Source organism: Callorhinchus milii, unplaced genomic scaffold, assembly GCF_018977255.1.
Source record: "Callorhinchus milii isolate IMCB2004 unplaced genomic scaffold, IMCB_Cmil_1.0 Scaffold1, whole genome shotgun sequence".
In the NCBI taxonomy this organism is placed as follows: Eukaryota; Metazoa; Chordata; class Chondrichthyes; order Chimaeriformes; family Callorhinchidae; genus Callorhinchus; species Callorhinchus milii.
In genome coordinates, this window is record NW_024704742.1 from 48,290,102 (window position 1) to 48,307,577 (window position 17,476).

A 17,476-nucleotide genomic window follows, 5' to 3' on the forward strand; every position below is an offset into this window, starting at 1 on the left:
AGGTAACTAGAGGGCACCGATTTAAAATAGTTGTTAAAAGAAACAGAGGGGAGATGAGGAGAAATTTTTTCACACAGCGAGTTGTTCAGCACTTTGGGACGTCCTCCCGACGTGAAAGGCACTCTATAATGGTAATTTTGTTGTTGTTGTTCAGATCTGGAATGCATTACCTGAAAGGCTGGTGGAAGCCGATTCGATAACAACTTTTAAGAGAGAAGTAGATAATTATTTGGGGAGGACAAGTTTGCAGGACTATGGGGAGAAAGCGGGGGAATGGGATTGATTTGGAGGGTAGTAGCAGATTGCTCATTTTACCAGTCTGTCTATGTCCTCTTGCAGTCTGCTACTATCCTCCTTTTCAAAGAGCCGGCACAGACATGATGGGCCGAATGACCTCCTTCTGTGCTGTATAATTCTATGATTCTATGATATGGTTCTACAGGGACGAAACTTGGCAAAAGAGAAAATGTACAACCTCTCATAGAGTGTGGTAAGTGTGGAAATTCCCACATACCTTTCCATTGATAACCTTACCAAACCGTTTTACTAGGAACTCATTATAGATTTCAAATATTACCGCAAATAAATATTCACAGCCAGTAATATTCACAGCTGTTAAATGGATATCTGTTACACTGTCACTCTTCCACTTTCCAATATGCCCTTTTCTATAAAAATATAAAAATGTAAGTGCTACATTTAAATTGGATAAAGTACAGGATATCTCACGGTATAAAGCATAATTAAAAATACTGTTATTATAACCAAGGATATTAAGGAGTATAGAATCTGGAAATACATGAAACTATAATAATAAAATATTTCTATCGCTACACTTACCAAATCATTTTACTAGGAACTCAATATGATGCATAGAAGTACATGGACTGTATATCACTATGAGGATTATTATTAATAATCCTTGAATTTTATGTTGCACTGTATCACGTGAAAACATCTCAAAGTGCTTCACAGGATATTCTGTAAGTTATTATTGTTATATAGAGTATAACTCTTTTTGGCTAAGGATTGCACTTGTCTGTTCAATTCTAATAAAGATAAGATTTTGTTTATTATTGTTTATCTATTTTTCATGGCCCATTTAAAAATGTCTGAGCCTGAACATTGTAAAAATGTTGGGCCCACAAAAGCTGCCTGTTATAACACTTAAAAGAAAGGGATTCTGTGGAAATAAGAGCTTTAAAAAGCATTACAACTGGTCACTCATATCACGCCTGTCAAGTTTCCCACAAAAGACTCACGACTGTAGCAGTGATCACAGTAAAGCATTTTTGAGATGTTGCAAAGTTTACCTACAAAATACACAGTCACCACACATTATAGTAAATCCTATGAAGCCATTTGAGATGACCTCTAAATGTGAAATGCTACATCAAATACAAGAATTATTATTACTGTATAAGTGCTATAGAAATGCACATTCATTCATTTAAAGTACCCTTACTTTGAAACTGATCCAATTAACTTGAGTGAAAAGGCAGGTGAAACTTTTATGGTGGTGTACCATGTCTTCTCAGTCCCAAACACTGACCCCCAGCTCTGCAGCTTTCTGCACTTCCATCCATTAGTTCCATAGGAATAATCAGGGCCACCCATACACATCCATAGGAACATAGGAATTAGAAGCAGGAGTAGGGCATTTGGCCCCTTGAGCCTGCCCTGTCATTCATTCCATCTGCCCACCTTATCCCCATATCCTTTAATCCCTCTATCCTTTAGAAACCTATAAATCTCAGTCTTGAATATGTTCAAGGACTGAGCATCTACAGCTTTCTTGGGTAGAGAATTCCATAAATTCACTACCCTCTGAGTGAAGAAATATTTCCTCAACTCTGTTCGAAAGGGCTGCCTCTTAATCTTAAGACTGTAACCTCTAGTTATAGATTCTCCTACCAGGGGAAACAGTCTCACACTGTCTACTTGGTCAAGCCCCATAAGAATCTTATAGGTTTCTATAAGATCTTCTATATTCAAGAGAATATAGGCCTAGCTTACTCAACCTATTCTCATAGGTCAACTCCCTCATCCCAGGAACTAACCTTATGAATCTACACTGCACCCCCTCTAAGACGAGTATGTCCTTTCTTAAATAAGGAGACCAAAACTGGACACAATATTCTAGGTGCGGTCTCACCAAGGCCCTATACAGTTGCAGCAAGATTTCCCTACTCTTGTATTCTAACCCTTTTGCAATAAACGCCAGCATACCAGAGCTTACATCCTCAGAGCTTACTCTCCCTTCTAGCTTAGTATCATCTGCGAATTTAGATATTTTAAGTTCTATGTCCTCGTCTAGATCATTGATATAGATTATAAGTAGTTGAGACCCAAGCACTGATCCTTGTGGGACTCCACTAGTCACATCCTGCCAATCTGAGAAGGACCTGTTTATCCCTACTCTCTGTTTTCCTCCCGTTAGCCACTGTTCGATCCATGCTTATATTGCCTTTAATTCCCTAATCTTGTGTAGCGGCCTTTTATGTGGCACCTTGTTAAATGCCTTCTAAAAATCTAAATATACTACATCTACTGGTTTCCCCCTATCTAACCTGCTAGTTACATCCTCAAAAAACTCTATAAGATTTGTTAAGCATGACTTCCCTTTTGTAAAGCCATGTTGACTCTGCCTAATCATGTTATGGTCTTCTAAGTATCCCACTACGACGTCCCTAATGAAGGATTCTAGAATTTTCCCTACCACCGATATCAGACTGACTGGTCTATAGTTTCCCATCTTCTCTCTCCCACTCTTCTTAAATAGTGGTGTTAAGTTTGCGATCTGCCAATCAATGGGAACCGTTCCAGAATCCGGAAAATTTTCGAAGATCAAAAACAAGGCATGCACTAGCTCAGTAGCCACCTCTTTTAAAACCCTAGGATGCAGGCCATCAGGTCCAGGGGATTTGTCATTTAATCCAATCAAATCAGTTTGAGTGAATAAATTCAATCCATAGATTTTTTTCCCTTTATGAAGAAACTTGTGGGACACAAACAGAGCATTACCTGCTCACTGTTACAAATATGTGAGCGCTTTCCCAATGAATCAGTGAGTGAACACTACTTAGTAATGTACTGAGCTGTACAGTTCACAAAGGTCCCAAGTTGAATTGCTGATAAGTGACTTGATCTCAATAATTGGGTATTAAAATTAGCTTGGGGATCCTCAGGCAAAGGAGGCAGAAAATACAGCAATGCACTCCTCATTCAGATCGCTATGTAGTGGCTCTTGCTGGGAATTCTATGTTGGGTATATGAGTATGTGTATGTGAGACCAGGAGCTAGGCTAATAAAGCCCCTGCATGAACAGCCTGCCAATACTTGATGGCTGGACCCATAGATAGGAATAGTCCCTTTGGGTAAAGTGCTGGGGGTTTGCTGTTGATCTTAGAATCACACCCCAGCAGGAGTCAGAAGGAGAGCAACAAATTGCGACAACAATTGCAACAAATGGAGAGAGGACCTGACTGGGAGCAATGGGTCAGAATCCTCTCCATTTATTTCAGGAGAGTTAGGTGCAGGTCAAGGCTGGATTGATAGGAGAACAATAAACAAATGAGTCTTAACAGAATCAGACTTAAGGACAATGACCCTGCATCATAAAACTATCCAATCTTTGGTACAAAGGCGAATAGTCATTCAAAGAAAATGACTGGGTTGGAAATTTACACACTGGTGCAAAATGGATGATCTTCTGAGGATGAATTTAGGTGGAATGTTGGAACAAAACAGAATTTACCATGTGTGCTCTGAATACTTGTTGCTGATGTTTGCCTCAATCCCTCTGCCCTGCCTTATCCTTCTCCTTCTTCAGATCACACCTAATTTATGGTCACCTTTTCTCTCCCCAGCTCAGCATCAACCTCCACCATTGTTCATGATCTGAGGTGCTATTGCACATGGAGCATGCTGTATAAATTCAAGTTGCTGTTGTTGATTTTTGTTGATAATTTATATCTTTATTTTGAAATGAAACTTTTACAACTCTGGACAGAAAAACGACATTGATCTGGAAACATAACTCAAGATGGGAAAAGTACCTCGGGCTGAAAGAAGTACCTCCAGTCGGGAATAGGATTTCTCACTGGGATAAATATCTGGGGCCAGAAATGATACCTCAGGCATGAAAAAATCTCAAGCCAGAAAAGGCTGGGCTGGGAAAAGCAAGTTGGACTGGGAAAAGTACTTTGGATCAGGAAAAGTACCCCAAGTGTAAAGTGCATCTCTTGCCGGGGATCCATGTATGTCTCACTAACCTAGGAAACCTTGGCTCTGACCCAAGATCTTGTCAGAACTGAGTTCTTGTGCATGAGTTGACAGAATAGCCATGGGGTTCTCTGAATGAGATACTTCATGTCCTGCGGCATTTTTTCCAGGGTCGAGTATTGTGTATGCTGATATTTTCCCAATGTCATTTTCTGAACTCCGACACAAGGTTAAATCAAACAGCTTTTAGATGAGCTTGTTAACTTCAACCAAGTTCTGGCCACCACCAAACCAAGGCTATAGTTTAACTCAACTCAACTCAACTAAAGCATCTTTAGTCTTCACCTCCACACATACATTTCCCCTTGACTTTCTCTGCAAAGTTTCCGTCCCTTATGAACCCAAGGCACATTCTCTCTGCAAAACTAATCACCTAAAGCAGTGAGGTCATCAAGAGGAAAACAAAGAGTTCAATAATGTTTTCCAGATAAAATTTAAAAGGTTTAGGCTGTAGCATTAGCAGCTATTAAGAAATTGTGTACCAGCGAGTTCCTTGTGTTACTTTTGTCTCTCAGACTTACAAAGGACACATTGTATTGAAAGTCCAGAAAGATGTGACTGATCTTGGCAGGGTCTGGGTGTCCCCACAATTGTTTTTATGAAAAAAGAAAAAGAAATTACATTTTTACAGAAAAATCAGATTGCAGTGTTACTGCATCTCTTCCTTCTTAACCCTTCTCCTATCCTAACTCACGTTTCCAATGAAATCAAATGCAAACGCTAGCATTTCAGAGAGAGCACAGTTTAACGTAGTCATAAGAGCTCCATTTATGAGTGTTGTGTTTGCTGAGTTAGTTGATTTTAGCCACAGCAGCACAACTGAAATTGTGAAATTGTTCATGGTCTTAACCTTAAGACCATCGTCTAAAAATGTAAGATTGTGCTGACATTTAGAAAAAAAACTTAACTCTGCTGTAATTTGGAAGTCGACTTTCCACAGTTCTTTAATAATTATAGCAAAAATCCCTGCTGGATGGTACATACTTGCGGACATCAGGTGAGATCACGATCGAGCCTGGGGCCCCTACAATTAAATGGTCTGCTAACAGTAGTCATTTGGGGAGAGGTACCAGAGGTCAACTGGCACCCGTGGAATTGTATTCTATGTCAAAAAACTCATCATGCAAGTCCTGGCTAGGATCAACTAACTCAGCGCAGACCAGGATTTCAACATGCATAATCATCATCATCCTTGCATTTGATACAGTGCTTTGTTATCACATTGTTGAGACTTATCAAAGCAATTCACAGGATATACTGTAAAGTGGAGTGACTGTGTGTTTTCTAGGCGAAATGCGGCAGCCAATTGCTATGGAGTTTAAAAGTGGAGCTCATGGCCACATTAATCTGTTCTTCCTCAGAAATGCCAGAATTTTCATTTTAATTAATGGGAAATGGGAATCAGGAGAGGGGAAGGGAGAGAAATGTAATATATAACTAATGGAAAGAGGAAGATGTGTATATCATTATTGCTTCAATAAAGAGACCCATCTTCAAAAATGTTGGTCCAACCCTTCTTCCCTGACTTTTCAGCTTTAACAAGATAAATCTGAGTGGATAGAAAGAGATATATAGGATGCTAAATGGGATAGAGATATTAAACCAAAAACAAATATTTTCAGTTATGCCAAGACTGGCTATAATCAGAGGCTGTGTCTGTCTAAGAAACAGCTTGGTGCCCTAATGTGCTCTACTTCCAACAATAAAGTGCTCATAGGTTTGGTGGTAACGTTGATATTTATTCCACACAACTAACTTACACGTGTCTTGCTCATAAATTGTTCAGTCTCTATCGTATAGGACAAATTCCATATTCAATATCCATTTGGTGAGTGTCTGCTACGAAAAGAATATGGGGGAAAGCAACAGAATTTTACAGTACTCTTAAATGTCCACTGTCATCCCTCAAATTGATACAGTTGTCACAAAACAAACGTTTAAAATGAGGAAGTTTGGAGGGTGTTGTGGGGGAGGAGTTAAAGTAGAGACATCAGCAGAATTTTTTACCTACCATGTAACGGACATGGGCTGAGCGGATATATGCTGAGGATGGAGCTCACCACTGATTACTCCTCCCTTTTAAGTACCCTATGTCATATTTCACTAATCTGTGTGGTCTTGGTGTGTGCATCTGAGCCTGAAATTCCACGAGTCCTAGACTATAAGGCCATTTGTCATAAATTTAAGATTGAATAGTGGAAAATGTTTAAATTTAATATTAATTTGGAAGCTAGTTTTCTGCAATTCTTAAAAAGAACCGGCGGCCACATTTAAACTGAATTTAAGAATGCTCCACAATATATTTTAAGAAATATTACATTTTGCAACACAATGGTCTCATAGGCTCTTGTGATGGTCTTATACCCCACTCATCCACCCACTCCCTTCGGTCAGCGAACACAGTCCTGCTGCACATCTCTATTACCTTTAGCCACTGTGCCCCTAACCTCTGGAATTCCCACCACCCAGCCCCTCTTTATCTCTCTCTCTCTCTCTCTCTCTGTCTGTCTGTCTATAAATCCCACTTCAAGATACCTCTCGACTCTGCCTACACTAACCTTCCCCACCCCTCTGGTCGGCATTCAACCCTATCACTGTACAGCTCTCCGAGTGACTGCAACATGTTGTTGTTGAGGCTAAAGCTAAGTGGAATTACAGTCCTCAGTTCAGAGGACTAAGTGGAAGTCCTCTAAACTGTGTGAATTGACTGATTTCAGACAGGAGAGCAGTTCAGAAGCTACAATTGGCATCAGTACCCAGGGTTATGAAGGGAAAAGTCAGCCAGGGGTCTTCATTCTAGTTACTATTTTGCCTCTACTCCCCTCTCCCCCATGGTTGAAATAGTCGCCAAACAATCACACATGAATAGCAACCCATGGAACAGTAACCCAGGAGAAAGAAAAATAAGTCAAACACTTTCATGAGGGGTAAATTTGGCAGGAATTGTTTTTAAAACATCTATGCAAAGACCTTAATTAAAGTCACCAGGAATCTTCATAGTGTAACCCCCAGCAGAGAAGCCAGACATTTAAGTCACATCTGGCTTTGTATTTAATTTCACATATCAATGAATCCGATTCTCCTATCTGCCTGATGATTTTTTAAAAAAACTCCTTTGTCAATTTTCTTCCTGGAATTTCTCCTTTTCCCTCAGTACCTGAACTGTTTGACTCTTTCTTTCAACAGTACGAGCGTGAGAAGGGTATGCAGTTGAGGTGGGTCAGGGAGGGGTGTGTTTCACAATCTCATCCTCATTAGAAACATGCCTACTCCTCTGGCTGGAGGGGGTTGTGGGGTGTGGGGGAGAAGGAGATATCAGGAAATGGATTTCCTTTTTCAGTTTTCATTCAGGTGCCGGTGTGGGAAAGAGTGATTGAAATTCAAATGCTTCCCAAACCTTGAGTGTGTGTATTAATAATCCTTGTGTTGGATATAATAATAATCCATGCATTTGATATAATAATAATCCATGCATTTGATATGGCCGTGCCTTCAGCTCCCCTCTCGACTCCCTTCCCCCTCCTCGCTCCCTCCCTTCCCTCCCCTCACCCTGACCATTTCCCCCCTGCTCGAATAATAATCCATGCATTTGATATAATAATAATCCATGCATTTGATATAATAATCCATTAATTTGATAATAATAATCCTTGCATTTGATACAGCGCCTTTTCACACTGAAACATCTCAAAGCACTTCACAGTTTTCTGTGAAGTGCAGTGACTGTGTATTTGTGCTCCCATCGTCATATAGGAAAACACCAATATGTCGTCTCCTGCTATCTTGTTCGCATGGAAACAACAAACAAAGTGGGGGAAGGGAGAAGACAGCCAGAAGATAGTTATAAACTGCAAACAGCTTAATTTGCATTGTCTGGTTTACAAAATAAAAAAAAGTAGGGGCTGAGGAGAGGGAGAAATTCATTATTTTTCTCTTAAAACCATCAAATGTGTCTTTGAGATGAATTAGCTGATACAGTAGGATTGAAAACAATACTTTCAAATCCAGCACTTCTTATACTTAATTGACCTAAACTCTTCTAAAATACCTTTTACCATTTTATTACAGAATCACACATAGTCGACAGTATTTATTTGGTCTTTCACTCGTGGTTGTTTCAGGACTTTCATATAAAGTAGGCTGAGATTCTCAAGGGGCTTAACACTAACAAATCCCCTGGGACCAATGAACTGTACCAAGAGTACTTAGGGAAACAAGGCTGGAGATAATAATAATCATAATAATCTCTGCATTTGATATAGCACTTTATCACATCTTTGAGACTTCTCAAACTCTTCACAGAGATTTGTGCAGCACTGACAGACATCATGTAGGAGTCAGCTCTGGACTCCAGCTCGCAACTTGTAGCAAACCCTGGACTGTCCTGTGCCTTGGGACATCCTCCTGATGTGAAAGGCGCTATATAAATGCAATTTGTTGTTGCTGCTGTTGTTGTATGAACAGGATTGAATTTGCTAAGGGGGAAGCTGAAAGAAATCTAGGGGTGTTAATTGACTCGTTGCTCACTTGTGAGGCAGCAATAAACAAGGCAAACAAGATGCTGGGTTGTGTTCCTAAACCAGTTGAGTTTAGATCTCCGGACGTTATTCTCAATCTGTACAGTGCTCTGGTTGGACTACGCTTTGAATACTGAATACAGTATAAGCTGGTGAAATTTACAACAGTCCTGATCACTGTGACTTAAGGGGGCTGTCGAGATGCTAAAGGAGATGCAGAGGAGAGCAATGGGCATGACCTCCAGGGTTAGCGGATTGAGCTATGAACAACCATTAGCCAAGTTAGGGCTCTTAAATCTTGAGAAAAAACAACTCGGAAAATTTTTAAATGGGATTGAAAAAGTAAATCCAGATTAATCCTTTAGGATGTATCGTGACAATAGAACAAGAATACATCGTTTTAGAATTGTAAAGGGCAATTTGAGGTCAGACACTAGGAATTTTTTCTTTTCACAGAGGGTTTACAGGTTGCCAGGGAAAGTGGAGGAGCCAGTACGCTGGTTTCATTTAAAAAGCAGCTTGATGCACTGATGGAGGGGGGGTGTTCTGAACAGATGAGATGGGATGGGCCAAAGGGCTTTCTTCATCCAGACCAATCCTATGAACCTGTTTGCAGGACCTTGCTGGCTCAAATGATTACTGTGTTTTGCCTACAGGAAAAGTCACTATGCTTGACAGTAATTGTTTCAGCGATTTTTCAGCATGATGAGGTGCTATAAAATGCAAGTTCTGTCTTCTATATTTTGCCGTGTTTTCTTTCGACTAATCTTGCTCATTTGTTTTCTAATAAATATTATCTTCTGGCTGCTTGTGGAACATGGCTGTGTGCAAACTGACTGCCACGTTCACCTCCAAATACTGTGAAACATTTTGAGACATTTTGCCGGTATAGATACTATATGAAATGTAAATATTATTATTTTCTTACTATTAGTTGAAACCTTTTACTATGGGAATGTTAGTACCTGTATTATTCAGCTTCTCACTGTTGTTCGACAAGCAAAGAATCATGATTACTAACTAAAAGCCTTATGATTCTCAACTATATAGGCTGATTTTTACTCTTATTTCCAATCCAGTCTCTGCTTGACACACTTTCTAACCTTTCACCTGCTTCAATCGGCACCTGTAGTACTCAAAGTGCTTCCATCTAACAGACCGAATATATGCCCATTCAGTAACACACATAGCTGTAGATATGAAACACAGCAGCAGCCACTTTTTTTTATAAAAAGTCCTTACACTGTGAACATAAGTAGCGAGAAATTAAAATAATTTTTCAAACCGTAGTTACCTTTTGCAAAGAATGACTGATTTACATGGCTTCCCATGCAGAATCTTGAACTTACAAGAAGCTAACTTCTCAGCAGGCTGAGTTATAGAATGAGCTACCTTTCAGAACCTATTAGCATTACCCAGTTCTAGGTCACAAAAGAAAAATAAAGGAGGGTATTCTTTAAAACACAAATCGTAACCTACCTCTCGAAGACTTCAGACATTAGATACCGGTGATCCTTCTCTTCATCAGCACTTTCCTAAGACACGAAAATGTTTTGGCAGCACACAACCCACATCTTCTTTTATGATCAAGGTTAATACAGTAAGGAGTGCCCAGAAACTCCCTCCAATGCTATTTACTGCAGCAAAACTTCTGTGGCTTCACTTGACCGTGAGTTGTTTTCTCTCTGCCCCAACACTTTCAGCCCTTGGAAAGTGTAATGAAGTTTGGGAGTCTTACAATTAGACCTTGTTAATCTAAAATACCTGACTCTTACTGACCTAAGCTGCACATTCCATAGGGCTAAATAACAGCTCAAAAGCTATACTGCGAGAACAAATTCCTAGCAGGTCTTAAGAAGTGTGAGGCATTATTCTCTCCGAGCTGGTTTGCAGACCACTTGTGGCTGTTCAGCACAAGCTGCCAGCTTATTGTAGCCCAAACTAAGATTGTGACTTTCAACTCGCAACTTGTTTTGTCTCCTTCTTCCTCCTGGTCTCTTTTCTCCTCACACAAGCAAGTGCTTGACTGAAGTCAGTGCCCTGCCCCAAAAGCCACCAAACCTGAATTTTACTGCAACTTCCCGTAAATCTAAATTGTAATTTTATCCTGTTCGCTGAGCCCTCTCTGGCGTCAGGCCAGCCTGGAGTTCCTGTTGAGGTAGGAGCATAGATACCTACCTTTTCTGTAGTGCACAATAGCGTTTAAAAAAAAAAGGGTGGATAGAAGGCAGAGACTGCGTGCTTCCAAAAAAAAAGGTTTGTTTGTTAATCAGGGTGACCTAGAATGGCGAACACAACCTGTCGTCATGACAGAAGCAGAGAGTTACAATGTTTTGTGGGGGAGAATCCAGAGGCAAGCCAAAGGAGAAAGGCTGCTTTAGAGAATGCACCTGCTGTTGTTTCCTCACTGAGAATTCCTGAAGAAACCTGCGCCGGAGTTTCACCTGAGGAGCCCAGCAGTTCTGTATCCTCCCCAAATCCTTTTAAACCAAAACACACCTTACCTTGAAAACTTTCAGGACTTGCTTTCAGCTGATTTTCGTTTGAAAAAGAACACTAAAACTATAGGCTGACGTGTTACCCAACCTGACAGACATCAGAATATTTAAAAGAGAGAAGCTGAACTCACTTACCTGGGGCTAAACATGGCTTGGATTTAAAGTGGCAAGCAAGGTATGTCTCTTAACAGAAACTCATGACCTTTCAGGTGTTTTCATAGCATCACACTACTTGTGACTCACCCAGAAACAGGTAGGTCAAACATTCACCCACCTGCCCTCTTCCCACCCTCCCCTTTTGTGGAGGGACTAGGAATCACTGGAGAGAAACAAATGAAGAACTAGTAAGACAGCAAATGAAGCCACAACATTAACTGTTCTTAGAACTGTCCCTGTGTGACCTTCACCCACACAAACACAGCCATTCAAGCCACACAAACAGATAATCTATCTACCTCCCTTCCCTCTACAATCTCAAAGGGGTAAGCTCTGTGACAAATTGAATTAAAGTTTATAGTAAACTTACATCAGCCAACAGGAATCAAGTGCATTGTTTGTGTTAAAATATCTTGCAATAGGAATTTGATGCTAACGGAAAAACATTGCTATTTACTGTGATTCACAGACAGGTCTAGAATTCAACCAATTGCTGTTTTCTGACCACAAGTATATTCCTGAGCCTTTCACATCGGGAGGATACTCGAAGCACTTCAGAAGGTATCCTGTAGAGTCTAATAACTAGTGTAGACAAATGTGGCAGCCAATTTGCACACAGCAATCAACAATTTATAAACAGCCATGAAGGGAACGTCCAATAAGCAAAAGAGAAGTGCCCCTACTGCCTGAATCCTATCTATAGTATATATCTATACCCATATTCCTGAATGGGATTTCTAACTAAGGAATCTCATTAGAATTCCTGTTGTTCTGTAGAAGTTCCAGAAATAGATGCTGAGGGTAACAGTTGGTCAGCGTGAAAGTGTGTTCAATTATTGGGGGGAATCCTAGTGACTCCAATTTCTTATGTAGGAATCTCATTAGAAATATTGAAATGAGCTATTAATGCCGAACTCCCCAAATGGCCAACTGCCTCTGTTTCCATCTATGCAAATTCATGACTTCATGATATTAAAATGCATGAAAGCTACTGGGCTGAGGCCTGCAGTATTGACAATACTGTATGAAGTGTGCAGAGGGCTAAGCAGTAATGGTATGAACTGATGATACATCATAGACACTTATCTGGAGATGTGCAAACTTATTAATTCTGATTTCACTCGCAGTGGCATTCACTGAACTTATGTTAAATTGAAGATTGCCTACAAATGGAGTCCTGTAGCTTAGTGGTTAGAGCACTCACCTCACAAGCGAGATGACCTGGGTTTGATTCCTGGGCAGGGGGAAATGTTGGACAGGTTTCCTTACTTCACACGCCGCTGTTTACCTAGCAGTAAGTAGGAAACCAATTGTTAGTCGATTGGGCATCACTTTTCCAGAGGGTAATAATCCTGCCAAAAAAGCAGATGTGGTCACTCAATCCATGATTGTTTGTAGTACACGGCTGTGTGCAACTGGCTACTGCGTTTCACCCACAGATATACAGTCAATGCATTTTACAGTTCGCCCACAAATATATAGTCAATTCACTTTACAGTCTATTCTGTGAAGCGCTTTGAGAAGTCGAGAAGACGTGAAATATACTGTATCAAATGTAAGGATTATTATTATTATATTATTATTACAGTATATTCTGTGAAGCTCTTTGAGACATCTTGGAAGATGTGATCAGGCACTATATCAAATGCAAGGATTATTATTATTACAAATACACCATAACTCCACAATAAAATCCTGTGAATCGCTTTGGGACATCCTCCTGACATGAAAGGAGTTATACCAAATGCAAGGATTATTATTTATTTATATAACCTGTAGGTGCCCAATATCTACCAGTTGTGCACATGAGCCACATTTACCCAAAAAGTTCCATGCTCTGATCCCTGATCTGTACTGAGTTAGCTGATTTTATCTGGGACAAGAATGAAGAGGAAGGGCAGGTACAACTGGTCTTAGATGCCCCTGGCTTAGGAGGGGCTAAAAATCAGCCAAGCGTTCTGCTTCTGATCGCTACCTCTGATCACTTACCCCTCCCACCCCCACTCATGGGAAGGTAAACGGGTGTGAATGTTGGGTAAGAACAACAGATCCAGGCTTGACTAATCGCCTCACCCCGCTGACACTCACTGTCAATGACTACAAATGAAGAATAGCCACTTGAGTGGGGTACTGGAGGGCAACAAATACCTTTACGATAGTATCTCGGCATGTCAGCCCCTTCAGGTGAGGCGGGAAGAACGAATGAGGAAAGGCGGACAAAGGGAGATAAACGCCAGCTTTTGTGTGTAAAGGGCAATAAACACAGCACTTCTCATTTCAGTGGGTTACAATGTGTCTCATCACTATTTCTTCCCATAAACTCTTACTGTTGACCTAGTCTGACCTTGACAAACACACGCAGAATAAAGGCAGAGTACAGTCTCTCGCCAGGGCTGCATTTATACGTTGTTACTCTATAACCAACTCACGCTACTATCGTAGATTTCAAAAGCTCTCAGCTGGAGTAAGGATTCAAAATCTCTTATTTTGTTCTTCAACAACAACAACTTGCCCTTATACAGCTCCCTCCATGCAGGGTAGCGTCTCAGAGCACTTAACTGTGGCGGAGCCTGATTCCAAGCCGGGGGAGTGGGGTGGTTAGGTGGTCGTGAGCACGGTTGAAGAGGAAGGTAAAATCCTGTGAATCGCTTTGGGACGTCCTCCTGACATGAAAGGAGTTATACCAAATGCAAGGATTATTAATTATTTATATAACCTGTAGGTGCCCAAAATCTACCAGTTGTGCACATGAACCATATTTACCCAAAAGGTTCCATGCTCTGATCCCTGATCTGTACTGAGTTAGCTGATCTCATCTGGGACAAGAACTTAATAGAAGTTTTCCAAATTATGAGGGGATTCAATAGGGTGAATAAGGAAAAACTATTTCCACTGGTGGGTGGGTCAATAACCCGAGGGCACCGATTTAAAATAGTTATGCAAAGAAACAGAAGGGAGGTGAGGAGAATTTTTTTTACACAGCGAGTTGTTTGGATCTGGAATGCATTGCCTGAAAGGGTGGTGGAAGCCAATTCGATAACAACTTTTAAGAGAGAAGTAGATAATTATTTGGGGAGGACAAGCTTGCAGGGCTATGGGGAGAGAGCGGGGGAGTGGGATTGATTTGGATAGCACTTTTCAAAGAGCTGGCACAGACACGATGGGTCGAATGGCCTCTTTCTGTGCTGTATAATTCTATGATTCTAAGATTGAAGAGGAAGGGCAGGTATAACTGGTTTTAGTACAAACCCGCTTGTTAGTCGATTGATGGATCACTTTCCGGGGGTAATAATCCCTTCAAAATAATAATAATAAAGTGGTCACTCAATCCATGACTGTTTGTGGAACACTGCTGTGCGCAATTGGCTGCCGCGTTTCACCCGCAAAACATACTGTCACTACACTTATTGGTTTCAGCCAACAGCAACACGACAACTTGCATTTATATAGTGCCCCTGATAAAGGGTAGTGTCCCAGTCCTACTCCTTGACTCCAGCACAGTCTTTAGGTCAGAAGCTGGCCATGGGCACCAAAAGGAACTGCCAACCAGGAAGCACACTAAATGCTAAGATGACTGTACTGACCTTTGACTCCACCTCACCTCTGCCTCATATCCCCAATGAGGGAGGTACCAGTTAAACTATTGGTATTTGTTTTGTTTCTTCACGGGAAAGCATGAGAAATTATTTTTCTTCATCATTGTTATTACTTTAACAATGCTTTAATGTTTCGGTTCCTGGTGGTTCAAGAGTCCTGGAAGCTGTAATAAAACGCTTTTATAAAATCTCTGAATTCCTGGACACCGCTTGCATCAAATGACATTCCCCATATACAAGAACCATAGTTAAGAGATTTTAACTGTTTTCTCCATTACAGTAGAGGCCATGGAGGAGGGGGGCAGGGGAGGAAGAGGGTGCCTGAAATCCGACAATCTTACTCCTAGCTTTATTTACAATTCCACTGCTATTATCTGGTTTGTAGAGCCAAAAAACACTCTTAACAGTAGATCATGTTAGGACAAGATTTTTGACGTCATTTGGATCCTTACTTAATGAAACTAAAACATCCACCCAGAAGCAGAATGTCCCAGGCTTACTCACTCCATTTCTCCAGTATTCATTTTCCATTTCATTCCAGTATTCATTCAAATTTCCTGTATGCGGAGAGAATGGGAGATGAACTAGGAGTCAGGTCACTGCTTGAGCAGATCATGAGTCAGGAAAACCAAACCTTGTACACTAACCAGATAAACCAGACTCCTGAGTCAGGCTTGCCAATATAGCGTGTTCACTAGGTCATGTTACTCCCCCTGTTTTTTACTTACAATTAAGTTTTATTTTCTTTTCAGAGTGATTCATGTGTAACAATGTCTGACGCCAGTAACTTCTCCGTCACTCCATTCATGTTATGGAAGATGGATTATTATCTGCCGTGCAAATGATGGAGCTCACACCGATCCTAGAGACGTCTAAATACAGCTAAACACCGGTACTGAATACAAATAAGAACTTCAAAATACAAATATCATCATTCTTACACATGTTTAAAGTTGTTGGTCAGTGCACTGCAAAAAAAAGGGGGTTAAGAGGACTTTGTGAACACCCTGTGCAGACAAATTTAGAAATTCAACCTGGATCTGTATTTACTCTATTTATGCAGCAATTCAGTGTGGCTTGAATTTGGCAAATTGTTGAATTCAATCTTAACTTTGAAAGTGTTTTCCTAACATCTTTAAAAGAACCTACAGTTAACAGGCTTCAAAACTACGACAGGAGTTGTTTGAATTTGTCAAATCATGGACGATGTAAAATGCTAAGAAAATGAAATAAAACTGGAGCCCAGCTGGAATTTCTCCCTCTGCAGTGTAAACGTAGTGTGAAATTAGCAAAATTTACAAAAGCGTGAATTTGTTTGTGTGATAAGCAACATCATGCATAATATTGCTGCCAATCTGAGAGCAAATCTGATCCCTCTGCACCAGCATAAATAGGAAACATAATGTAAGTTTTATAAAGTTACTAGTTTATGCTTTATTCAGGTACCTCCTCCAGGCCTGTGCTGGTGATGGATTGTGTATTCATGAGTTCACCTGAAAACTTCTGCAGGATGGTCCTTGGAAATAGGTCAAGAAACACAAAGAGCTCCAATGTGAGTGATAAAAATATCCAATTGTGGAGTTAGCACACATTCACGATACCATGTCAATGTACAAGACTGCATTATATAATGTTACATTGGAGGGGATGCATTGGGAATTCAATCAGGGAAGCTCTAATAGTACCACCTCTAGGGATATACCATAACAACAAAAACAACGTTTGTTTATATAATGCTTTGGATACTGTCTTGAGTTAAAAATGCTCAATGAGACTCTACTGCTTTGAGGGTTAAACTTGTGGTCGACACAGTTTCACTTTTATAGCTTGTAAATAGAGCTTCTGAGGAGGAAGACATGTATCTAGAATCATGGGTGATAATAATAAGCATCATAATAATCCTTGCATTTGATATAGAGCCTTATCATGTCTCAAAGATGTCTCAAAGCACTTCACAGAATATACTGTAAATTGAATTATTTTGTGGGCGAAACGCGGCAGCCAATTATGCACATAAGTATCCCACAAACAATTAAGGATTGAGACTACATGATATGATTTTCTTGCTGTCTCTGTGCTGCTTTTCACTTCAAGACTAGAAAATCTACAGTCACCATACTCTACAGTAAATTACACTAGCTATTCTGTGAAGTTCCTTGTGATGTCCTCCTGTCATGAAAGGTTCTGTATCAAATGCAAGGGTTATTATTATCAATAAGACATAGTGCCAATTCCTTCATGTACAGTGGGGTAGAATTTGTGATTTCTTTTACAGGATTGCTGGAATGTGAATGGTGCAAATGGAACTGCTTCCAATATCCAAGCATACACCACATCAATCCGCAGGAAATCCGCTCTAACGTAATAGAGTTCAGATCAGAGTTCCCACAGAGCGAGAGGAATTCTAACCCGATCCCTTGAAGAA

General features: G+C 40.4%; 1 protein-coding gene across 2 annotated transcripts in view; it reads right to left on the reverse strand.

Annotated features, from left to right (window-relative positions):
- Nucleotides 1-17,476, reverse strand: part of rbm47 (RNA binding motif protein 47) — a 110,845-nt gene that overhangs the window by 77,188 nt on the left and 16,181 nt on the right. Inside the window, exon 1 of one of the 2 annotated variants that reach the window (XM_007889141.2) lies at nt 10,281-10,950. The exons of the other annotated variant lie outside the window; for it this stretch is intronic. Coding sequence (XP_007887332.1) covers nt 10,281-10,300 — 20 coding nt within the window. The 5' untranslated portion in view covers nt 10,301-10,950. Of the gene's footprint in view, nt 1-10,280; nt 10,951-17,476 lie in introns of those variants that run through there. 2 annotated transcript variants of the gene reach the window in all.